The sequence below is a fragment of the Xenopus laevis genome, chromosome 4L (assembly GCF_017654675.1).
Source record: "Xenopus laevis strain J_2021 chromosome 4L, Xenopus_laevis_v10.1, whole genome shotgun sequence".
Taxonomy (NCBI): Eukaryota; Metazoa; Chordata; class Amphibia; order Anura; family Pipidae; genus Xenopus; species Xenopus laevis.
The window spans coordinates 16,202,186-16,221,095 of NC_054377.1; the positions used below are offsets into that span (position 1 = coordinate 16,202,186).

Sequence of the window (18,910 nt, forward strand, 5' to 3'; positions counted from 1 at the left end):
AAACTCAGCTAAATACATATATCATTGTGTAATGTATATATTAAAGGAAACTTGATCCCTAAGTTATGAGTAAACAGAACAGGTAGGATTCAAACGATAGAATTCTATAGAATATCACACACACAGATATGAGACCTGGGGTTTTCCATAATTTGGATCACCATACCTTAAGTCTACTAAAGATGATTTAAACATTTATAAAACCCAATAGCATTGTTTTACCTCCTATAAGGATAAATTATATCTTAGTTGGGATCAAGTACAAGGTACTGCTTTATTATTATAAACAAAAAGGAAAAATATTAAAAAAAATTGATTTGTTTCATTAAAATTGAGTCTGTGGGACATGTCCTTCCTGTAATTGGGATAAGAGTTTATGGATATCTATCTAGCTCTTATTCAGCTCGGGGAAGAAGCCGAGCAAGGGGAATATCAGGATTAAGATCTGAGCGCAGTTCCAATGCATTTTTCAGGCTGTATTCTCCTCTGCGAACCCAGTTTGCTCCTCTAGGGAAAGAGAAGTAGAGGAAGGAGGAAAGGAACATTCCTTGAACCTGCAAAGGCAACAAACATGGACAATTGTTAGGATTAGGCACTAAGATTTCCTTCCACACTCCCAAACATATAGACCGGTCTCTGCTAAAACACTCTAGGGACCTTAGAGTGTAAGCTCCACTGGGACGGTTCTCATCTTAGGTTTGGGGCAATGGGGTGGCTTCGGCGGAAGCATTACATGCAGTTCTGGAAGGGGGTCCTTTCTGTCGGAGGCACTTTTAAAAAAAAATAGATAATGGCGGCTTCAATTTGCTTTTAAGTGCTAAAGTAGGTGGGTATAAGAGGTTAATGGGGTTATGTAAGAAAAGGCACTAAGATTGCCATGGGGCAGTAACCCATAGCAACCAATCAGCAGGTCGCATTTACTAGTCATCTGATTAAATTCAAGAATCTTATTGACTGTCATGGGTTGCCACTCCTGAGCAAACTCAGTGCCTTAAATTACATATGGGGGTAAGAGCGCAAATGCAAAATCTTGAAAATTATAGTTCAGTGGAGAGCTGTGCCAACTTTTTCCCGTAAGGAGACACCTAGCAGGACATTGCAAGTGTTCCAGGACAGGAATCTCATTCTATCAAAATAATAATTGTTTCATGTAATAATATGGAAATGCTGCACTGATTGGAAACTGTCTGCAGACTGTCCTTTTTACCCTATTTATCTCTCCTCTCCTTCATTTATAATTGCAGCTAATAAAACCTAGAAGAGACTCTCTTGCAAATTTTCTCCTTTCTAAATACCAAGGAACCCTCACAGGGTAGCCGTGTCTGAGAAGATAGCTGCAACTTTATAAAGTTTTAAGAAAACAGAGAGCTATTTGCAGTCAGAGTGGGGGATACTATGAACTTGTCATTTGTGGATTGTACTTATCTATACAGGCCTCTGTAAGGCAAATGCTCATACTCACTATAAATCCAAGAGAAACAAGAAGTACAACTTGAACCAAGGTCCAGTGTGTTTGAAGAACCTTAGAAATCACTACCACACAGTCCTGAAAGAAGTAGATACTTAAAGTTAAATTATTAGTACCTTGGAATGGCCTGTCTGACTAATATCTACTGATCAGATTAGGTGAAGACTATGTCACCACATTGATGGCATCCTTGTCCGATGGGTCTCCTGCTCTATGATTTGATTGTTGGCCCCTGGGTCAATAATTGGATCAGCCTGATTTGGACCAGTGTGTGGGTGGGCTAATCAGCCAGAGATCTGCTGATATGGTGATCTTGACAAATGAGCGGATTTCACCATGTATGGCCAACTTTAGAGTAAAAAGCTTCACCGAGCACCTGAAAACCTTCATAGAAACTTGGGAGAGTAAAGGACAATATACTATGGAAAAGAAGGGTTAGTAGAAATTTAACTGACTGCTCTGTGGATGGGTCCAAGCCTATGTTGTTTCTGTACCCCCTGATAATGGACTTACCTGTCTCTCTTCTGCATTCTTGCACAAGCTATGCACCTCAGTTCTTGGTAAGCCATCCCTGAACTTTCCACAGCACTGGAGCTGAACACAAAACATTTAATCACACGCCATGATTAGAAATGTCCTGTTCTGCTCATACATCAAAGCCTAAGTCCCTGTCTCTAAGTCCCACTGTCACTAAGTGCAGTCACCTCTGTCTCATTCTCCACCATCTCCTGGCTGTTCCAGAGTGCACTACATTTTACGATTAAACAAGTAGTGGCTCATGCTCCTACTCACCGTTTCATGCATTATCTGCAGTTGCTCCCTGTGCACATGTAGGGGGTCCCGGAGGACTTGCTCATAGAGCCCATCATAAACATCTAGTAATGAGGTATCAACCTGAAAAACAGATCCTAGTGATTGATTGAAAGGAATGAGACAGTAAGATACATGTAGCCATTGGCAGTCACCTAAGGAGCAAGAGAGGTGGCGTATGTATATATAGAGTGTGTATCATGGGACACCATCACTCATGATCACAAACCTAATCCCATAAAGGCACTCCATGCACAGAATAGTAAAAACACAAACAAAATATTGTACCATTGAATCATTACCTTTTCACTTTGGCTTGTGCTCTTATTAATGAAACTTGGAGGCATAGAAAGTCTCAATATTCTCCCCAGGATTCCAATATGGGCAGCTGATTCTCTGTTTTTGGATTCCCTCTGAATATGTAAATGCAAGCACCCCAGAATACACTGCAGGGTGTCCCCTCTTTACATGAATACATGTGGTGTAAATACATGGTGTGCATTGCCAGTGGAGTGCACTGGTTTATTCTATATCAAGATGCTATTAATAGCAGTTGAGACACTTGTAGGGAGGTCAAGGGCTATCCCTTAAAAGAAAGTCCTTACCATCATTAAAGCAATGCCCTGGTGTGTGTGTTTTGTACTAGAATACCAGACTTAAATGCTGCATAAGACTCCCAAGTGGGGGGATTTACAATAGACCTACTTGATACCTTATAGGAAGACTTGAATTGGTACTGAGAAGTCAAGTGACCACCAATCATAGACAGTTCTGGGTAGGAATTAAGCTTTGGGTCTGGTTCTCCTGAGACTAGAGGTAAGAATGTGAAAGTAGAGCTTGGGGTAAAATAGACTTTAAAGGGTGGTCTAGCTGGGAGGGAAGTGACTGTAATTGTGCAAACACAGGGCTGTAGTAACACATGATAAAGAGAGTAGATATTGGATAGCCAGTGTTAATGGGGACTTCTTTATTGACATAAAAACATAAATGTAAACATGAAAGAAGCAGGAGCCCCTCACCAAACCCCACCCCTCCACAGTCTCCTATATACCGCAAGGTCCTCTTTGGTCCATGGGCTCCTTACCCAACTCTCCAGAAACACTAAAACATTGTATAATCTTATACAAAAGTCTGTTGTCTTTTTCCCAAATACCAACACATTTCCCATGCATTGTGGCAATGCCCTTTTTGCTTCCTCCCCCCAACCAAAATGGAAAAATCACACCCACCAATCACCAAACAAGCTGATCTGTGCCCCACTAAGGTTTGTAACGGTCCCCTATTACAACAGATGAATGCTCAAAATACAGTCAGTTGCCATGGTTGGAATCGGAAGATCTACTCATATGAACCCAGATTTATATTATGTGTAACACAGATCTATAGTTCCCCTTTGATCCCCTTCTGATGTCTGCAGACCTTTGCCCAATGCCCCACTGGGAGTGATTAAACCATTTAGGAATGTTCAGCACAGCTGGGACCCATGTTCTACATCTGCATTCAGTTCTTTTACTTAGGTCCGGAAAAATTCTCCATACTTCTGTAGCCCCGATAGCCTGCACTTCTCAGCCTGCTTTGCTCTAATAATGAGATACTTTTTACATTTAGCTAAAATGCAGTAGGTATATACATAAGTTATCTTTACGGCCATGGAGGCAAAGTCCAAAGTGAAAAAAAGTGTGAAATGTGCCCTCTTTTTTCACGCTGACCCCCACTATTGCAGAATTACTGTAGGACCCTTAGTACTCTGCCCTTGTCTGTTGTAAATGAGCCCTATAGACTCTGTGCTTAAGGTATAGGATGGTCTGAACCAGAACAACGCAATGGCCAAGCTAGGAGAAGGGTATGGAGTAGAAGGGAAGGCAAATTACTGGGCTAGCTGCAGGTCTCTGTGCTCAGGTTCAGACTGGGGGGCCCTGGGCCCACTGGTGCTGCTGTCCCAGGGCCCCCCTCAAGACCCATGCCCTCCACCGCAAGTTTTTTTTTTACGCTTGTGTGTGCCTTTTTGACGCGTATGTGCATTTTTTTCCCTCATGCATGGTCTTTTTTTGATGATACAGGGATCAGGTCTGGGCCACTGGGTTTTTTCCTGGTGTCCCACCAGCCCAGTCCGACTGTGTCTGTGCTCCATAACCTGTGGCAATTCACAGGGTGGGGGGTGCTTGATTTTTACACTTTGGTCCCTGCCCTGTGCATAATAAATGACCCCTTCTGACTGCACACTTTATTTAGAGGATGAATAAATCCTATATGGAAGATTCGCCTCATTGCTGCTACATAACTCTCTAGCCACAAAGGATGAGCCAATAACTAATTCTGTACAGCTCAGAGAACCAACATATCCATAAAGGCCTACTAATAAACACTACAACAGAAATAAAGTGTAGTGCAAAATTCATGGGTTGGGATGCGTTTACATGGGGCACCACTTTCCAGCATTAACTTAGATGCTCAAACACCCATTCCTGACATTTTCCTTCTCTCTTTACAATTGCAAGTGAAAATGGGCCACTGCCTTTGGCTTTCCAGTTGTATTATCTCCATACAACAAACAACGGTTGGACAGAACCCTCCGAGTACAATGTATGCCTGGTTCCTTTATTACTTGTTTTTATCTGTCCTTTTGATTATAATGTAGGACTGTCCAACTGTCCCAAATTTACAAGATCTGAAAGGGGCAGAGATTGAGAACTTGCTGAGGGAAAAGGCATTAGCCTAGGGTACATCTGGGGAGGGGTTATTTCAAGTGAGCAACTGGCACAGGCAGGGAGTTAATGCAACAGCAGCAGGGGAAGGGGCATCCAAGCAGACGTCAGGATAAGTAGTATTGCCTTGGGGGCTAATACTACTCAGCCGACTCCTGCTCACCAGGAAATACTTATGTATTTTTTCAGTCCTGGCAAGTGCCACCCAGTTACACTGACAGTCACACAGGAAGAGCTGTCTTGTTTTCAACGTTTTCATGTTCCTGCCCCTCAGCAACCTGGCAGCTCCAGCAGGAACGTGGAAACTATAAATCCCCCCCCACTGATTGATTGACTGATTGTGGCCCCTCCGACCCTACCGAGCAATATTAATGGAGCCATAACACTTTGCAGTGAACTCTACTACTTCTGAAAGCCGAGCAATGGTGGGAGAGCTTTAACTAATGTTTATGTCCCCTTTAGCTGCAGTGTAGACGTTTTTTTTCGGGGAAATCCAGGGGCATTTGTGCAGCACTTTTATCATATGATGTTTTGTAAGCCATTATTCCCACAGAGCACCCTATAAGCCAAGTGATTGTGATGAAACACATCACTGTGATTGTGTAACATAAACATTAACTAAATCCAGTCTGTCTCCTCCAAATATGTGACCTTCAGCTCATGATAACAAAAACAGGGGATACAAAACACATGTTGCTTTAAGGCACACACACACACATATAGAGCTAGAAATATAATCATAGGTATATACACCTACAGGCATGGCAGATCATAACAAGTGTATGTGCAAGTCTGTGTAGGTATGTGAGTGCATTACACATTTATGCTGAGAGCTGCATGTCATGTATTGATCGGTGTCACTGAGCGGTGATTAATATGTCTCTGCGGATAAAGCCGACCACTGATTAATAACATGCTGCAGCAGCCACACATAGCAACAAGGCCGGAGGGTGGGGAAAAGCAGATGGAAGAGAAGGCAGAGAAAGGGAAAGAGTATCCAAGAAAGAAAAAGGTAAACAGAAGAACACGGATATAATTATTATTGGTACCTGCATATTACACAGCACTGTACATAAGGCACATAATAAATGACACAAAGACAATTTATAAGGGCAGAATAAGGGAGACACAAAGCATCCCCCCCTCCTGTCCCCATACCCGTCCCTTAACTGGTGCTTCATTTAGAGAAGCCAAATTAGCTGGCTGAGACATGTACAGGCTTATTTACAAATGCAGCTGCAAGTGTGGTGTCATCAATTGGCTGCAAAATTGTACTCCTATTAACTTAGCATGTGAAGCAGAGAGACAGAAAAATACCTCCTCCACATTGACTGAGGAAAATTGGGAGAGCATGGCATGGTTGGAACTGAGGGTGTTTGTGTGAGGGTGGGTGAGGTTAGGTGCTGGTGTGTGTAATGGAGGTGAGGTTAGATGCTGGTCTCTGTGTGACGGGGGTTAAGTTAGGTGCTGGTCTATGTACGACGGGTGATATTAGGTGTTGCCTTGCTTATTTTCTTTTGGTCTGTAAGGGAGGAAGGAGGGTCCAACAAGGGTGGGCACAGGTCCGGACTGAAAACTAAAATAGGCCCTGGCATTTCAGGTACACAGTGGCCCAATCAGAACTCACAGATTGCCAGTCCAAGCCTGGGTGGGCATTGGACAGAGGCAAAGTTCAGCACAGTAGTTTCAGGTTTAGTCATGGATGTATCACAGGGTCAGTTACTAACCGATTTGATGCAAGCTCTTCCCCAAAATTCACTTGTTTCCACTAACAGATGTGCACTTGTGCAGTGACTGTTATTAGGAAAGAGACTCTGAATAATAATTCAGATCTGTATTTAAAGAATCTGACTCAGTTTAAAATGTGATCCTGGGTTCAGCAGAGCTATGCACTTTCCCTTGTTCAAATGCTGAATGAAAGTCACAAATTCTTATTGTTCTAACAGATTTACAGAGCAGGATCAGAAAATTAGAAGAACTAAAAAAGTACAAAGGACTAGTAACTGTGGCTCTATGTATGAGTAATCTGTCTTGTAACTCTATCCCTGTGCTGACACACATATATATCATAATGCCCGTCCTTGAGACACATAGATGCCAGGGTACTTCAGAGATACCCAGAGCATGGCACATTCCATACATGCCTGAACTTTCACACGACTGTTCCCTTCTGCCACTTAATGACAGAACAATGATAAGGAGCCAAAATCCATGAGAAAACTGTAGTCTAGCACATTGAAACACAAGCATTAGAGAAGGAAGCTTCACTATCAATGACCAGACAAGCAGGTGGAGCTATTGTTTCAGATTCATTATATTAGACGTGTAAAAACTGTTAATATTTTGCAAATTAGGGAAAATTAATAATAATTTGTGAAATTGCACTCTGAGTTTTCAGGGTTTGCATTCCATTTAATGCATGGCTTTGGAACCATAGTAAAATAGGACTCTACTCATTAGAGCTCTAATAGGGAAGGAGATAAGAGATAACATCCTAGTGTTTTATTTGTTACCTGTTGCTGAGAGTCCTGTATCCAGGTCACTCCTGTTGTGAGAATGCAGAACATACATCCAAAGCCAAGAAAAGTCTGTGGAATTTAATAGCAAAACAGTTTAACCAAATTTCTCACCCTAAGAAATACATTTTATTTTCTGAATCATGTCACTTGGTATATGAACGTGCTGATATTTACTTGGTTGCATTGATTCTCATGGAATTGGTAAATTGTGTAATGCTGTACCCTGCTGGTCATATTGAGACTTGCAGGAACATTCTAGTTTAAACAAGCTAATTATTATTTTGCCGCTCAAACCAGTCCATTCTATACCTCCCCCCATAAAGAAGGGTCAAGAATGATGGGAGTGGTTGTCCAGCACCACCAGAGATGGATCCATTAAGCAACTCTGCACACACTTTCCAAGTTCTCCAGGGCAGCCGACCCAAAAGGCTCATCCAATGAAATACCTGTTTTCTCTATTTAAACTTAAATTACCCTTGTTTGTATTGTACGCTCAATGTTGAAGGCATTAAAGGAACCTGTCACCACTTTTTAATGTGCCACAAATTCCAACAAACTTAGGGGCCCCATCTATGCTAACTCCAGCTCTGAATATAGGATGATTAAACATAACTATACGATATAGGGAGAACACAATGTTGAGAATAATGTAGAGGGACTAGACTAAGGTTTTGCTTTTTTTAAAGCCAATTATCAAGGCAACGTTTAGTCCCTATGAATCTAATCACTAGAACTGCACAATACTGTAACGTGTCATCTTTACCATTGGTCACTCAGGTTACAATCCTCATACAATCCTCACTGGGTTGTATGCTGCCCAGATCACTAGCCCTCTCTATTTCATGCTACTAGATAGTACCTTATTGATTAGATGGTTGGGTAGAGCCATGAATGATTGATGAGATGGTTGGGTAGAACCATAAGTGATTAATGAGATGGTTGAGTAGAACCCTAAGTCATTGATGAGATGATTGGGTAGAACCATGTGTCATGGATGAGATGGTTGGGTAAAACTGTGAACCAGTGATGAAATGGTTGAGTAGAACTGTAAGTCATTGATGAGATGGTTGGGTAGAACCATGAGTTATTGATGAGATAGTTGGGTAGAATCATAAGTTATTGATGAGATGGTTGGGTAGAACCATGAGTCACTGATGAGATGGTTGGGTAGAATCGTGAGTTATTCATGAGATAGTTGGGTAAAATAAACTAATTAGCTAGTTTGCAATAAAGACAACTGCCCATCAAGACAATCGAATGTGGTGGCCATGAGTGTTTTAATTGCAGGGCATCCCTTTCATAGGGACGTCTGCTCTCTCACACATACATGGGTTTGGTGAAAGTAGCAAACCCTGGGCATTTGTACTTACCGATGCCATGAGGTGCCGAGACTCTCGCAGGACAGAAATGGAGCTGAGAAGGATGAGTAGCAGCAGCAAAGCACTGACCCCACTGCCATAAAGCACCACTAGGGATGAAAGGGAGCTGTCACAGAGTTGCATAGACATGTCTACTAATATTTGCTACAAGCTGTACCCCCGCATTAGATGATACACAAATGAAATACACATACACAGCTTGGGGAGTTGCTACCATTTCTCTTTAATACAGTCTCAGAGAGTACAGTGGAGCCAGCTGATAAGGTGCAACAAATGTACATAGGGAGATAACAGTCTAATCTGTCAGGCCTGTACTTCCTGAGCCAAGCCAATCTGTAACGGCAATCTGCAGCTCATAAATACCAAGTATAAGTCTATATCATGGTAAGGGGCAAATTCACTAAATGGCGAGTTTTCACCAGCGACCGCTTCGCCACTTCGACAGGCACAGATTCATTAAAATGCGAAGTTGCGTCTCAGCAGCCTAATGCTGGTGATTTTTCGCTAGTGCTACTTCAGCTGTGCGAGCATTTCATATCGAATTTTCACTAGAGTTCATTTCTGCCGAGAGAAAGTTCGCTAGCAGTCTTGCGCTTAGGTTAATTTGAATAAAAAGTCATTTGGACGTCTTTAATAGTAATATTAGTGCAAACACATGTCCAATGAGCCATTATGAAGACAGAAGAGATCCTCTAATGCCCTAGACATGAGCTCATCCTTAAACAAATGTGGCATGCCCCTCAAATTCGTTTTAAAAAATTCATCATGCATAAATATTTAATAGTTTGGACTTTTGAAGGCAATCCTGCTTTAAAAAAAGAAAAGTCGCCAATGTTTTTTTACAACTACTGCATTTCCGGCATATGGGATATGATGTCACTGACATAAGATTGAGGAAGATGTAGCTTCATCAGTTTGCCCAGTCTGAGGTGGTGAAGTTCAGTCAATGAATTGCGAAGTAAGGACCGTTCGCCAGAGAGAAAAGTCGTCTGGCGATAGAGTGTGAACGAACGCTAGCGACGGTCTTGTTCGCTAGCGAATTGTCCTCCACACCTGTAAGTAAATTGGTGAGGTCCCTGCCGATGGGATTTCTGGTGAATTGATGCTAGAGTTTGCTACTTTACCCTTTAGTGAATCTGCCCCTAAAACTCCATTCAAAGTTAAACTACCCCTTTAAATTGTTGGCCCATAAACAGACCAAGACTATGGCAATTAATGTTTTCTTTGGCTCAGGGTCAGTGTTCTTTTTGTTGCCCCTGTTAGATACAATAGCAGAGAAGAAGTGTGACACTCACTGGCACTATGTTTTCCTCTGAGTGGGCTATCGGGGGGAGCGTTGGTTTTCATCGCAGTAAAATGCCCTCCAAGCCCAGTCATTACTGTCAGGATGCAGGTGGCTAAGCACAGGAGCTGATGGGAGATGCAGAACAAACTGATATGTGAAAATCAGTAATACTGTCATGAATAGATTTTAGCATTACACATTGTACAAGTGTAAATTCACACTGAAACCACACACACACTTATAGTGATGCACGACTGCTGGCAAAAAAGGTGCAAAGAACGTCTTTGAACTAGTGACCCTATTAATGCTGGGAAACCATGGAGCAACTGTCACCTGGATGTGGCAGTAGTTACATGCAACCGTAATTATTCCTAAATTCTGGGGGAAATGCTGCATTGTGGGTAAAAACACGGTGCATTGTGTCCGACAACTCCACTTTTCACAAGACGCCTGGTAAGTTAAATGACATTACCTTTCAAAATGGCACCACTGATTGGGGCACAAGGAAAGGAAACAGGGGCGTAACTATAGAGGAAGCAGACCCTGCGGTTGCAGGGGGCACAGGAGTGTAGGGGGCCCAGTGAGACCCTAATTAATTAGCAATTTTAATATATCTTGGTAAAATAGGCCAACTTATAAATATTTTGGGGCCCTAAATTGAATTTGCTATGGGGCCCAGTAACAACTAGTTACGCCACTGAAAGGAACACAAGAAAAGTAAGGTACATAGGTCTACAACACAATAAAATTTGATGGATTAAACTATTTTTTTAGTTCACATAAAAACTCACACAGTCATGGGTGAGATATCCTGCTTCAAAAGGGCAGGTTACCTTTAAATTACATTTTAGTATGCTATAGAGTGGCCAATTCTAAGCAACTTTTCAGTTGGTCTTCATTGTTTTTTATAGTTTTGTAATTACTTACCTGCTTCTGCTGACTCTTTCCAGCTTTCAAATGTAGGTCACTGACCCCATTTACAAAACAAATGCTCTGTAAGGCTACAAATGTATTATATTGCTACTTTTTATTACTCATCTTTCTATTCAGGCCTCTCCTATTCATATTCCAATCTCTTATTCAAAGCAATGCATGGTTGCTAGGGTAATTTGGACCCTAGCAATTTGCTGAAATTGCAAACTGGAGATCTGCTGAATAAAAAGCTAAATAACTCATAAACCACAATTAATAAATAACAAAAACCAATGGCAAAGTATCTCAGAATATCATTCCCTACATCATGCTAAAAGTTATTTAAAGGTGAACAACTCCTTTAAGTTCATGGTAATTATCACTTACCATCATGAAGAGGCAGCTGACTAGGAGTAGGGACTTGGCCAGTCGAACCCAGACCTGCTGTTCCATGTTTCAAGTTTCCCTTCCAAAATGACACAGAGGCACCATAATAAGAGTTATAAGCACAGTATATACACACTAACAGCTATGCTCTGTTTGTTCCTTAGAAAGATACATATACGCTATAAGTAGAAGCACCCAGTCTTTAGCTTCCTGCTGCCTGCAGATAGTGATAAGTAACTGTCCCTTGCCTCTATCACTCTGAAGTGCATTATGGGTGGTGCAACTGAGTTCTGCAGTCAGAAAGGACAAAAAATGGTGCCTATAGTAGGAGTGGGATAATAGTCTCTGGGAAGGGAGTGTGACTGTGGGATAGCAGGTATAGTAGGGAGAGATGGTGCCTATAGTAACAGTGGGATAATAGTCTCTGGGAAGGAAGTGTGACTGTGGGATAGCAGGTATAGTAGGGAGAGATGGTGCCTATAGTAACAGTGGGATAATAGTCTCTGGGAAAGGGGTGTGACTGTGGGATAGCAGGTATAGTAGGGAGAGATGATGCCTATAGTAGGAGTGGGATAATAGTCTCTGGGAAGGAAGTGTGACTGTGGGATAGCAGGTATAGTAGGGAAAGATGGTGCCTATAGTAACAGTGCGATAATAGTCTCTGGGAAGGGAGTGTGACTGTGGGATAGCAGGTATAGTAGGGAGAGATGGTGTCTATAGTAACAGTGGATAATAGTCTCTGGGAAGGGAGTGTGACTGTGGGATAGCAGGTATAGTAGGGAGAGATGGTGCCTATAGTAACAGTGGGATAATAGTCTCTGGGAAGGGAGTGTGACTGTGGGATAGCAGGTATAGTAGGGAGAGGTGGTGCCTATATTAACAGTGAATAATAGTCTCTGGGAAGGGAGTGTGACTGTGGGATAGCAGGTATAGTAGGGAGAGATGTTGTCTATAGTAACAGTGGGATAATAGTCTCTGGGAAGGGAGTGTGACTGTGGGATAGCAGGTATAGTAGGGAGAGATGGTGCCTATAGTAACAGTGGGATAATAGTCTCTGGGAAGGGAGTGTGACTGTGGGATAGCAGGTATAGTAGGGAGAGATGGTGCCTATAGTAACAGTGGATAATAGTCTCTGGGAAGGCAGTGTGACTGTGGGATAGCAGGTATAGTAGGGAGAGGTGGTGTCTATAGTAACAGTGAATAATAGTCTCTGGGAAGGGAGTGTGACTGTGGGATAGCAGGTATAGTAGGGAGAGATGGTGCCTATAGTAACAGTGGGATAATAGTCTCTGGGAAGGGAGTGTGACTGTGGGATAGCAGGTATAGTAGGGAGAGATGGTGCCTATATTAACAGTGAATAATAGTCTCTGGGAAGGGAGTGTGACTGTGGGATAGCAGGTATAGTAGGGAGAGATGGTGCCTATAGTAACAGTGGGATAATAGTCTCTGGGAAGGGAGTGTGACTGTGGGATAGCAGGTATAGTAGGGAGAGATGGTGCCTATAGTAACAGTGGATAATAGTCTCTGGGAAGGGAGTGTGACTATATATATATATATATTTTACTGTATATGGTCCCAGTAATTTAAATAATTCCCATTATATGCAGCCCTAGTGGATTGTACTTACAACTCTATTGTGTCGGGCAGGATGCAATAAGCTGTCATGATCATTATTCAGGACTGTGTGTGGTTGGAAGAGAAAGGGTTACACATTTTTATTTTTAATGAGTTTATTTTGGAATGTCACATTCAGACCATTTTTCTTGTAATCATCATGACATTTAAATGCAGTAATTACGTGGCTATTCTGTCTCCGTAGGTGAAATAACAACCGAATGTTCTGCTGTAAATCTCCCTACTCACTGCTGTGCAGGACTAGATAATCTGAGCTTCACTGAGATGTGCAATTGCACAACTGCGGCCTCACACAACAGACACTTGAGCCCTTACAAGCCCACTAGCTCCAGGGCAGATGTATATTGGCATGTAACAGTGAAAGCAGTTTAGTACTCAAAGGAGCTGGGGAAGGCAGTGCATTAAATGACCACAGTTTGAAGCAAGGGTTAATTTAAAGCGATACTAACATGCTCCATAAAATATTTACATTTTGTCCTGCAGCCTGTGGGTTTTGCCCTATATGGAACTTTCCAATATACTGTATGTTTATGACAGGGGTGCAATAGCAATCCCCCTTGAGCGCACATACAGTATTTAAAAAGTAGGCTACTATACCTTAGCTAAACACCAGGGTGTGCCAAATAGCTGCTGCGGTGCAGGTCAGTAGGATGGTATATTACTGCGAGATCTAAGCTGTGCATCTTGAACTTTAAAGGTTTAAGACCCCGCCCTTGGGATCTAATATTTGGTCTGGAATATCTCGGGGAGCAAAGAGGCATTCCCCACTTATCTCACTCTAACTGGCCCATCCTCCATCCAATGGTCTGTTCCAGCCCTACAGTCTACAATGATGTACACTGACAGTATTAGCAGTTACTGGGACCCACAGCAGGATTTTAGCCCCTCTAAACATTTTCACGATGGGGCAGCTGATGAGTCTGCAATGTTTATTGTTTGATCCATGCTTTCCAGGTGTAATGTATGCAAATGGCTAATGGTTTAAAGGAGAATAAAACTTAATATTAACATTAAACCCCACAGATTGAAGTCACACCCCAGTACCAATATTAATGAGTAATTTTTTTTGGCAGGCATGGAAACCACCATACAATTTAACTGTATACATTTTTTCTCTGCGAAAAATAGCTCCAAAAAAAAAAAAGGCAATACAGGCATGGGATCCGTTATTCGGCAACCCGTTATCCAGAAAGGTCGTCTCCCATGGACTCCATTTTATCCAAATGATCCAAAGTTTTAAAAATGATTTCCTTTTTCTCTGTAATAATAAAACAATAGCTTGTACTTGATCCCAACTAAGATATAATTAATCCTTATTGGAAGCAAAGCCAGCCTATTGGGTATATTTAATGTTTACATGATTTTCTAGTAGACTTGAGGTATGGAGATCTAAATTACAGAAAGAGCCGTTAAATACCCCAGATCCCGAGAATTCCATAGGTCCCATACCGTATTCTGTGCCAAAAAAAAAGCTGTTGCAAAGGGAAAAAAACGCCCATAAACTCAAATGTATTTTGCATGGAAAAAGTTGCAGTGAGAAATGTCCATTGATTTTACTGTGTTTCTCAAATTTTCTGGCAAAGCAAAATTCATCACTATAAAGCACCAATGACCATAGGAATTGCCCTAATTGTTTTGATTTCCCAACAAATTTTAAAGGGGTTTTTCACCTGTAAGTTAACTTTAAGTATTATGTTGAGACTGATATTCTGAGACAATGTGCAATTGTTTTTCTTTTTTAATTATTTGTGATTTTTAAGTTATTTAGTGTAGGGACCCTGAGATTTGGGTTAAATTACTCCGGCAGTTCCCCTTTAGTATTTGGACACCTAAGGGTCCTTTAGTTAACTCAGGCAGCTATGTCCCTTGCTGGGTCCACATTAGTTCCAGAGATTGTCCACTAGATGGCACTGTTTGTCAAAATAAAGGGGTTTAGCACCATGCGGTCTGGGTCTGTCCTGGGACTTTGCCTCACTGAGAGGTACTACAGGTCCAGGTCTGCCGGTGAAATTAGTTAAGTGTGAGTTAGTGATAGTGAATGCAGTAATAGTCACTCTAGGAGTGAGAGTCAGCACAGGGTAGCTAGTGAGCAGATGTGGCTCCAACGAGGAGAAATAGTGGGGTTAGGAACCCGTGGTATTTGAACCACTAGAGCAGGGACTACAGTGGGTGAGTTGAGGACCAGATAGGGTATCAAGACCCAAGACCCCAGGCTGAATACAGTGGGTGAGGTGAGGACCAAGTCCGGTGCCAAGATACAAGACCCCAGGCTGAGAAACCCATGTCGTAGTGCTTCACCAGAGGGATAGTGCCCAGTGAGAAGAGAGGAACATTTGGACTTAAACTGGGGTAAAGTGGAATGGTGACATTTAGATGCAGGAATAACTGAGCCCCTCTGATTTACACTGAACATCTCCTAAATATGAAGAGTGGATTACAGGATTATTGTATGATTTCCTTTCCTTAGTCAAATATTTTGTTCCATCTTGCCTCCTGCTCCCTTCTATATGCAAATGTCCAGGCATGCAGAGACTTTACCAGGTAGTTACTATTTAAAACAATAATACTACTACTAATAATAATATATATATACTGTATATAAACACAAATATGTATGGGATCCTTTATCCGGAAACCCCTTATCCAGAAAGCTCCAAATTACAGGAAGGCCACCTTCCATAGACTCCATCCTTTTTCTCTGTAATAATAAAAGAGTACAATGTACTTAATTGTAACTGAGCTAAATTCATATTGGTGGCAAAACAATCCTATTGGGTTCATTTTATGTCTAAATATTTCTTTTTACCAGACTTAATTAAGTAATGGCAATCCAAATTACAGAAAGATCCCTTACCTGCAATACCCCTGGTCCCATGTATTCTAGATAACAGATCTCATACCTATTTCTCATTTGCAAACTGTAGCCTAGGACAGACCCAGGGGCTGTCTGCCTGGAATGGAGCATAAAGACTTTTGCTCCACCTTAGAATCCATTAATTGTTGCAAAATAACTCAAAAAGCCTGACATCTGTGATTGTTATGTAATTAGTGCTTATCAGCTTCCACCCCCATCTTAAAATCAGATGGTTGTCACCATGTCCATACACCGGCGCCTGCAGAGCATCGCAATTGGCCAATTTCAGATAAAGACTCAAGTCCACTTGAATAAAAAATCAATTTCCAGACAGTGGGGCTCATTTATCAACACTGGGCAAATTTGCCCATGGGCAGTTACCTATAGCAACCAATCAGTGATTAGCTTTTTAAAGCCAGCTGCAAGTAGAACAATGAATGCAGCAATTTGATTGGTTGCCATGGGTTACTGCCCATGGGCAAATTTGCCCAGTGTAGATAAATGACCCCTAGTGTCTGAACATCAACAATCACATAGTGACACCGATAGCTGGGTAGCTGAACTCCACCCCTCCCAGTTTGTCATGATGAACTATTCTTTGCATTTTATTTCTTCATTATATTGAAATCACTCGGAAGCAGATACAGTTTTACCGGCAAGGGCATCGGGGGTTATTAGATATTAGAGGGTTAACACAGGAGCTTTGTGTTGCAATAAAGGGATATTGGGGCAGTGACGGAAGAAGGGCTATACTAATTATTTTGTAGGGGTTTAGAGGTTGGGTAACATGTAGGGTCAGTGCAATGTGGTCACCATAATAAGGTCACCATAATAGGAGAGCGTTTCGTGTCACAAACACTTAATCATAGGCTAAATAGCCTATGATTAAGTGTTTGTGACATGAAACGCATCAGGCTGTGGACACAATAAACCTTTTTCACTTTTGAACATTTGCCTGGTGGAAGTTTGCCTTATTGAGTACCTGCTCCATATTGGTTATTATCAAGGAAAGACCTATTCCCTTTTGCTCTGCCATGATCCCCCCTCAGGGGTATGAAGTATCGCTTGGGTAGGGTTTAACAGGCTTCACAGTGGCAAGTTAGTGAGGGTTCCCTGTGTATATGTGACATGTAGTGACTTACTGTTAATGTTATACTGGGATCAGGGTGGTTGGGTGTATTACCTCCGGGCGGTGTATGTGCTGGACGATCAGCTGTCCTCGGTTGCAATGACATGTATCAGGGACAGGTCTGTGCACAGATATGGGAAATACTTAACTGCAGGAAGGAACAGCGTGGGGCAGAGATGGGGCAGGATAAACAGGGGCATTGCTTCTACAGTTATTATCACAAATGTGAAAGGGTAACTGAACTTATGAGAAGTGTCACTGCAATAAATCAATGCAAGGATAGCTGAGATACGTGTCCAAGAGAACAGGCGAACAGCACCATCTTAAAGGCATAAGGAACAATGGCTGAATATGTAGTTTATTGTTCGGATTTGTGGAGAGGCCACCAAGGCCCGGGCCTAGGATGGCAGGATTTTAGGGGCGGCATGCTGCCGGACCACACCCACTTTGGTTCAAAAACACTGGTGATACTATAGTTTTTAAAATATACTCATTGCTCTGATCCCGATGTTGAACATTTGATTGAATAAAAGGGAGGGGACAGGGTAACAAACGTCAACAGGCCTAGGGTGCCTACTATGTAAATCCGGCCCAGTTCATCCCTCCAAAACACCCAGTGTAGCTCTTAATTGCCCCACTGCATCTTTTTGTGTTGAATGGAAAACCCATTAAAGCTCCAACTCTGGCAAATACTGCTGTATGCAACTAACCCAGAATCCACTCTATCTGTAATTGGCTTTAGTCATTGTGGACTGACCTGGACTGGCAATGGCTGTGGTAAAATGCCATAGACAGTTTGGGACTCTGTGTACTTGACATGCCAGGGCCTGTTTAGACTCTCAGTCTGGGCCTGATTGTGGAGCCCAGGGCATGGCACTAATAACAACTAAGGGGTGGCATTTTTGCTACAAGACAAGATGCCTGCAGTAATACTGGGGACTGTGTGTGAATGTGGCTGCAGTAATACTAGGGAATACATGCAAATGTGCCAGCAGTATTGCTGGGGACTATGTACAAATGTGACTGCAATAATGTTGGGGACAGTGTGCAAATGTGTTTGCAGTAATACTGGGGACTGTGCAGCTTTTATAATGCTGGGGCTGTGTGCAAATGTAGTTGCAATAATAGTAACATAGTAATGTAGGGCCCCTATGGGTTAATCTGCCCTGCAACTTTAAGGCCCCCACCTTTTTCTTAGAGTGATCTGCCAGGAGAGAATGACACTCCCCTGCTACACTGCCATATAGTGTGTGTAGGGAGTGGCCACTTCCTCTTTGGCCTGTGGATGGTGATCCAGCTGGGTGTGCTCAGGGGAGCCTGGCTACAGCTAGGCCCAGAAAGGCCCATGTGCTTTGGAGAAGAAGTCAGGGACCAGGAAACCCCGTGAATGAGGAATAGTTACACTAGGGCAGACTTGTTATAGTCTCTCTAGGAGAGAAAGGCAGAGAGGTGAGAGAGAAAGAGCAGCTGAAGCTCCAACAAGGATTTGCAGTAAGGGAGTAGCTTCCCAGAGGCTCTGTGTGTTGCCTCCAGTCAGGGACCTCAGTGAAGAGGGACTGTAAGGGTAGGGAATGTGTGTGAATACTGCAAAAACCTAATGGAGATCTTTCCTCTGTGAGAAATGCCTAATGCCTGCAGCTCTGTGTGAGAAATGTGCTATTGCCTCAGCTCCTGCCTGACTACTAAACCTGTGGTCACTTGCCTCTTGCATGGTTAATAAACCGTTTCTGTTTTACTGCAAGAACCTCCTGGCGCCCATCTTTTGTATGTTTTGTGTGCACAGTAGCCTGAGGGCAGTTCCGGACTGAGAGTTAAAATAGGCCCTGG

General features: G+C 42.4%; 1 protein-coding gene across 1 annotated transcript; it reads right to left on the reverse strand.

Moving 5' to 3' along the window:
- Positions 1 to 325: 325 nt before the first annotated feature.
- tspan32.L (tetraspanin 32 L homeolog) lies at positions 326 to 11,699 on the reverse strand. The gene is made up of 8 exons (XM_018257473.2): positions 11,466 to 11,699; positions 10,177 to 10,291; positions 8,873 to 8,970; positions 7,497 to 7,571; positions 2,261 to 2,362; positions 1,982 to 2,062; positions 1,463 to 1,546; positions 326 to 554 (listed from the first exon to the last, which is right to left on the reverse strand). The coding sequence occupies exons 1-8, from the start codon at positions 11,529 to 11,531 to the stop codon at positions 396 to 398; spliced, it is 780 nt and encodes a 259-aa protein (XP_018112962.1). The 5' UTR covers positions 11,532 to 11,699; the 3' UTR covers positions 326 to 395.
- Positions 11,700 to 18,910: the final 7,211 nt, after the last annotated feature.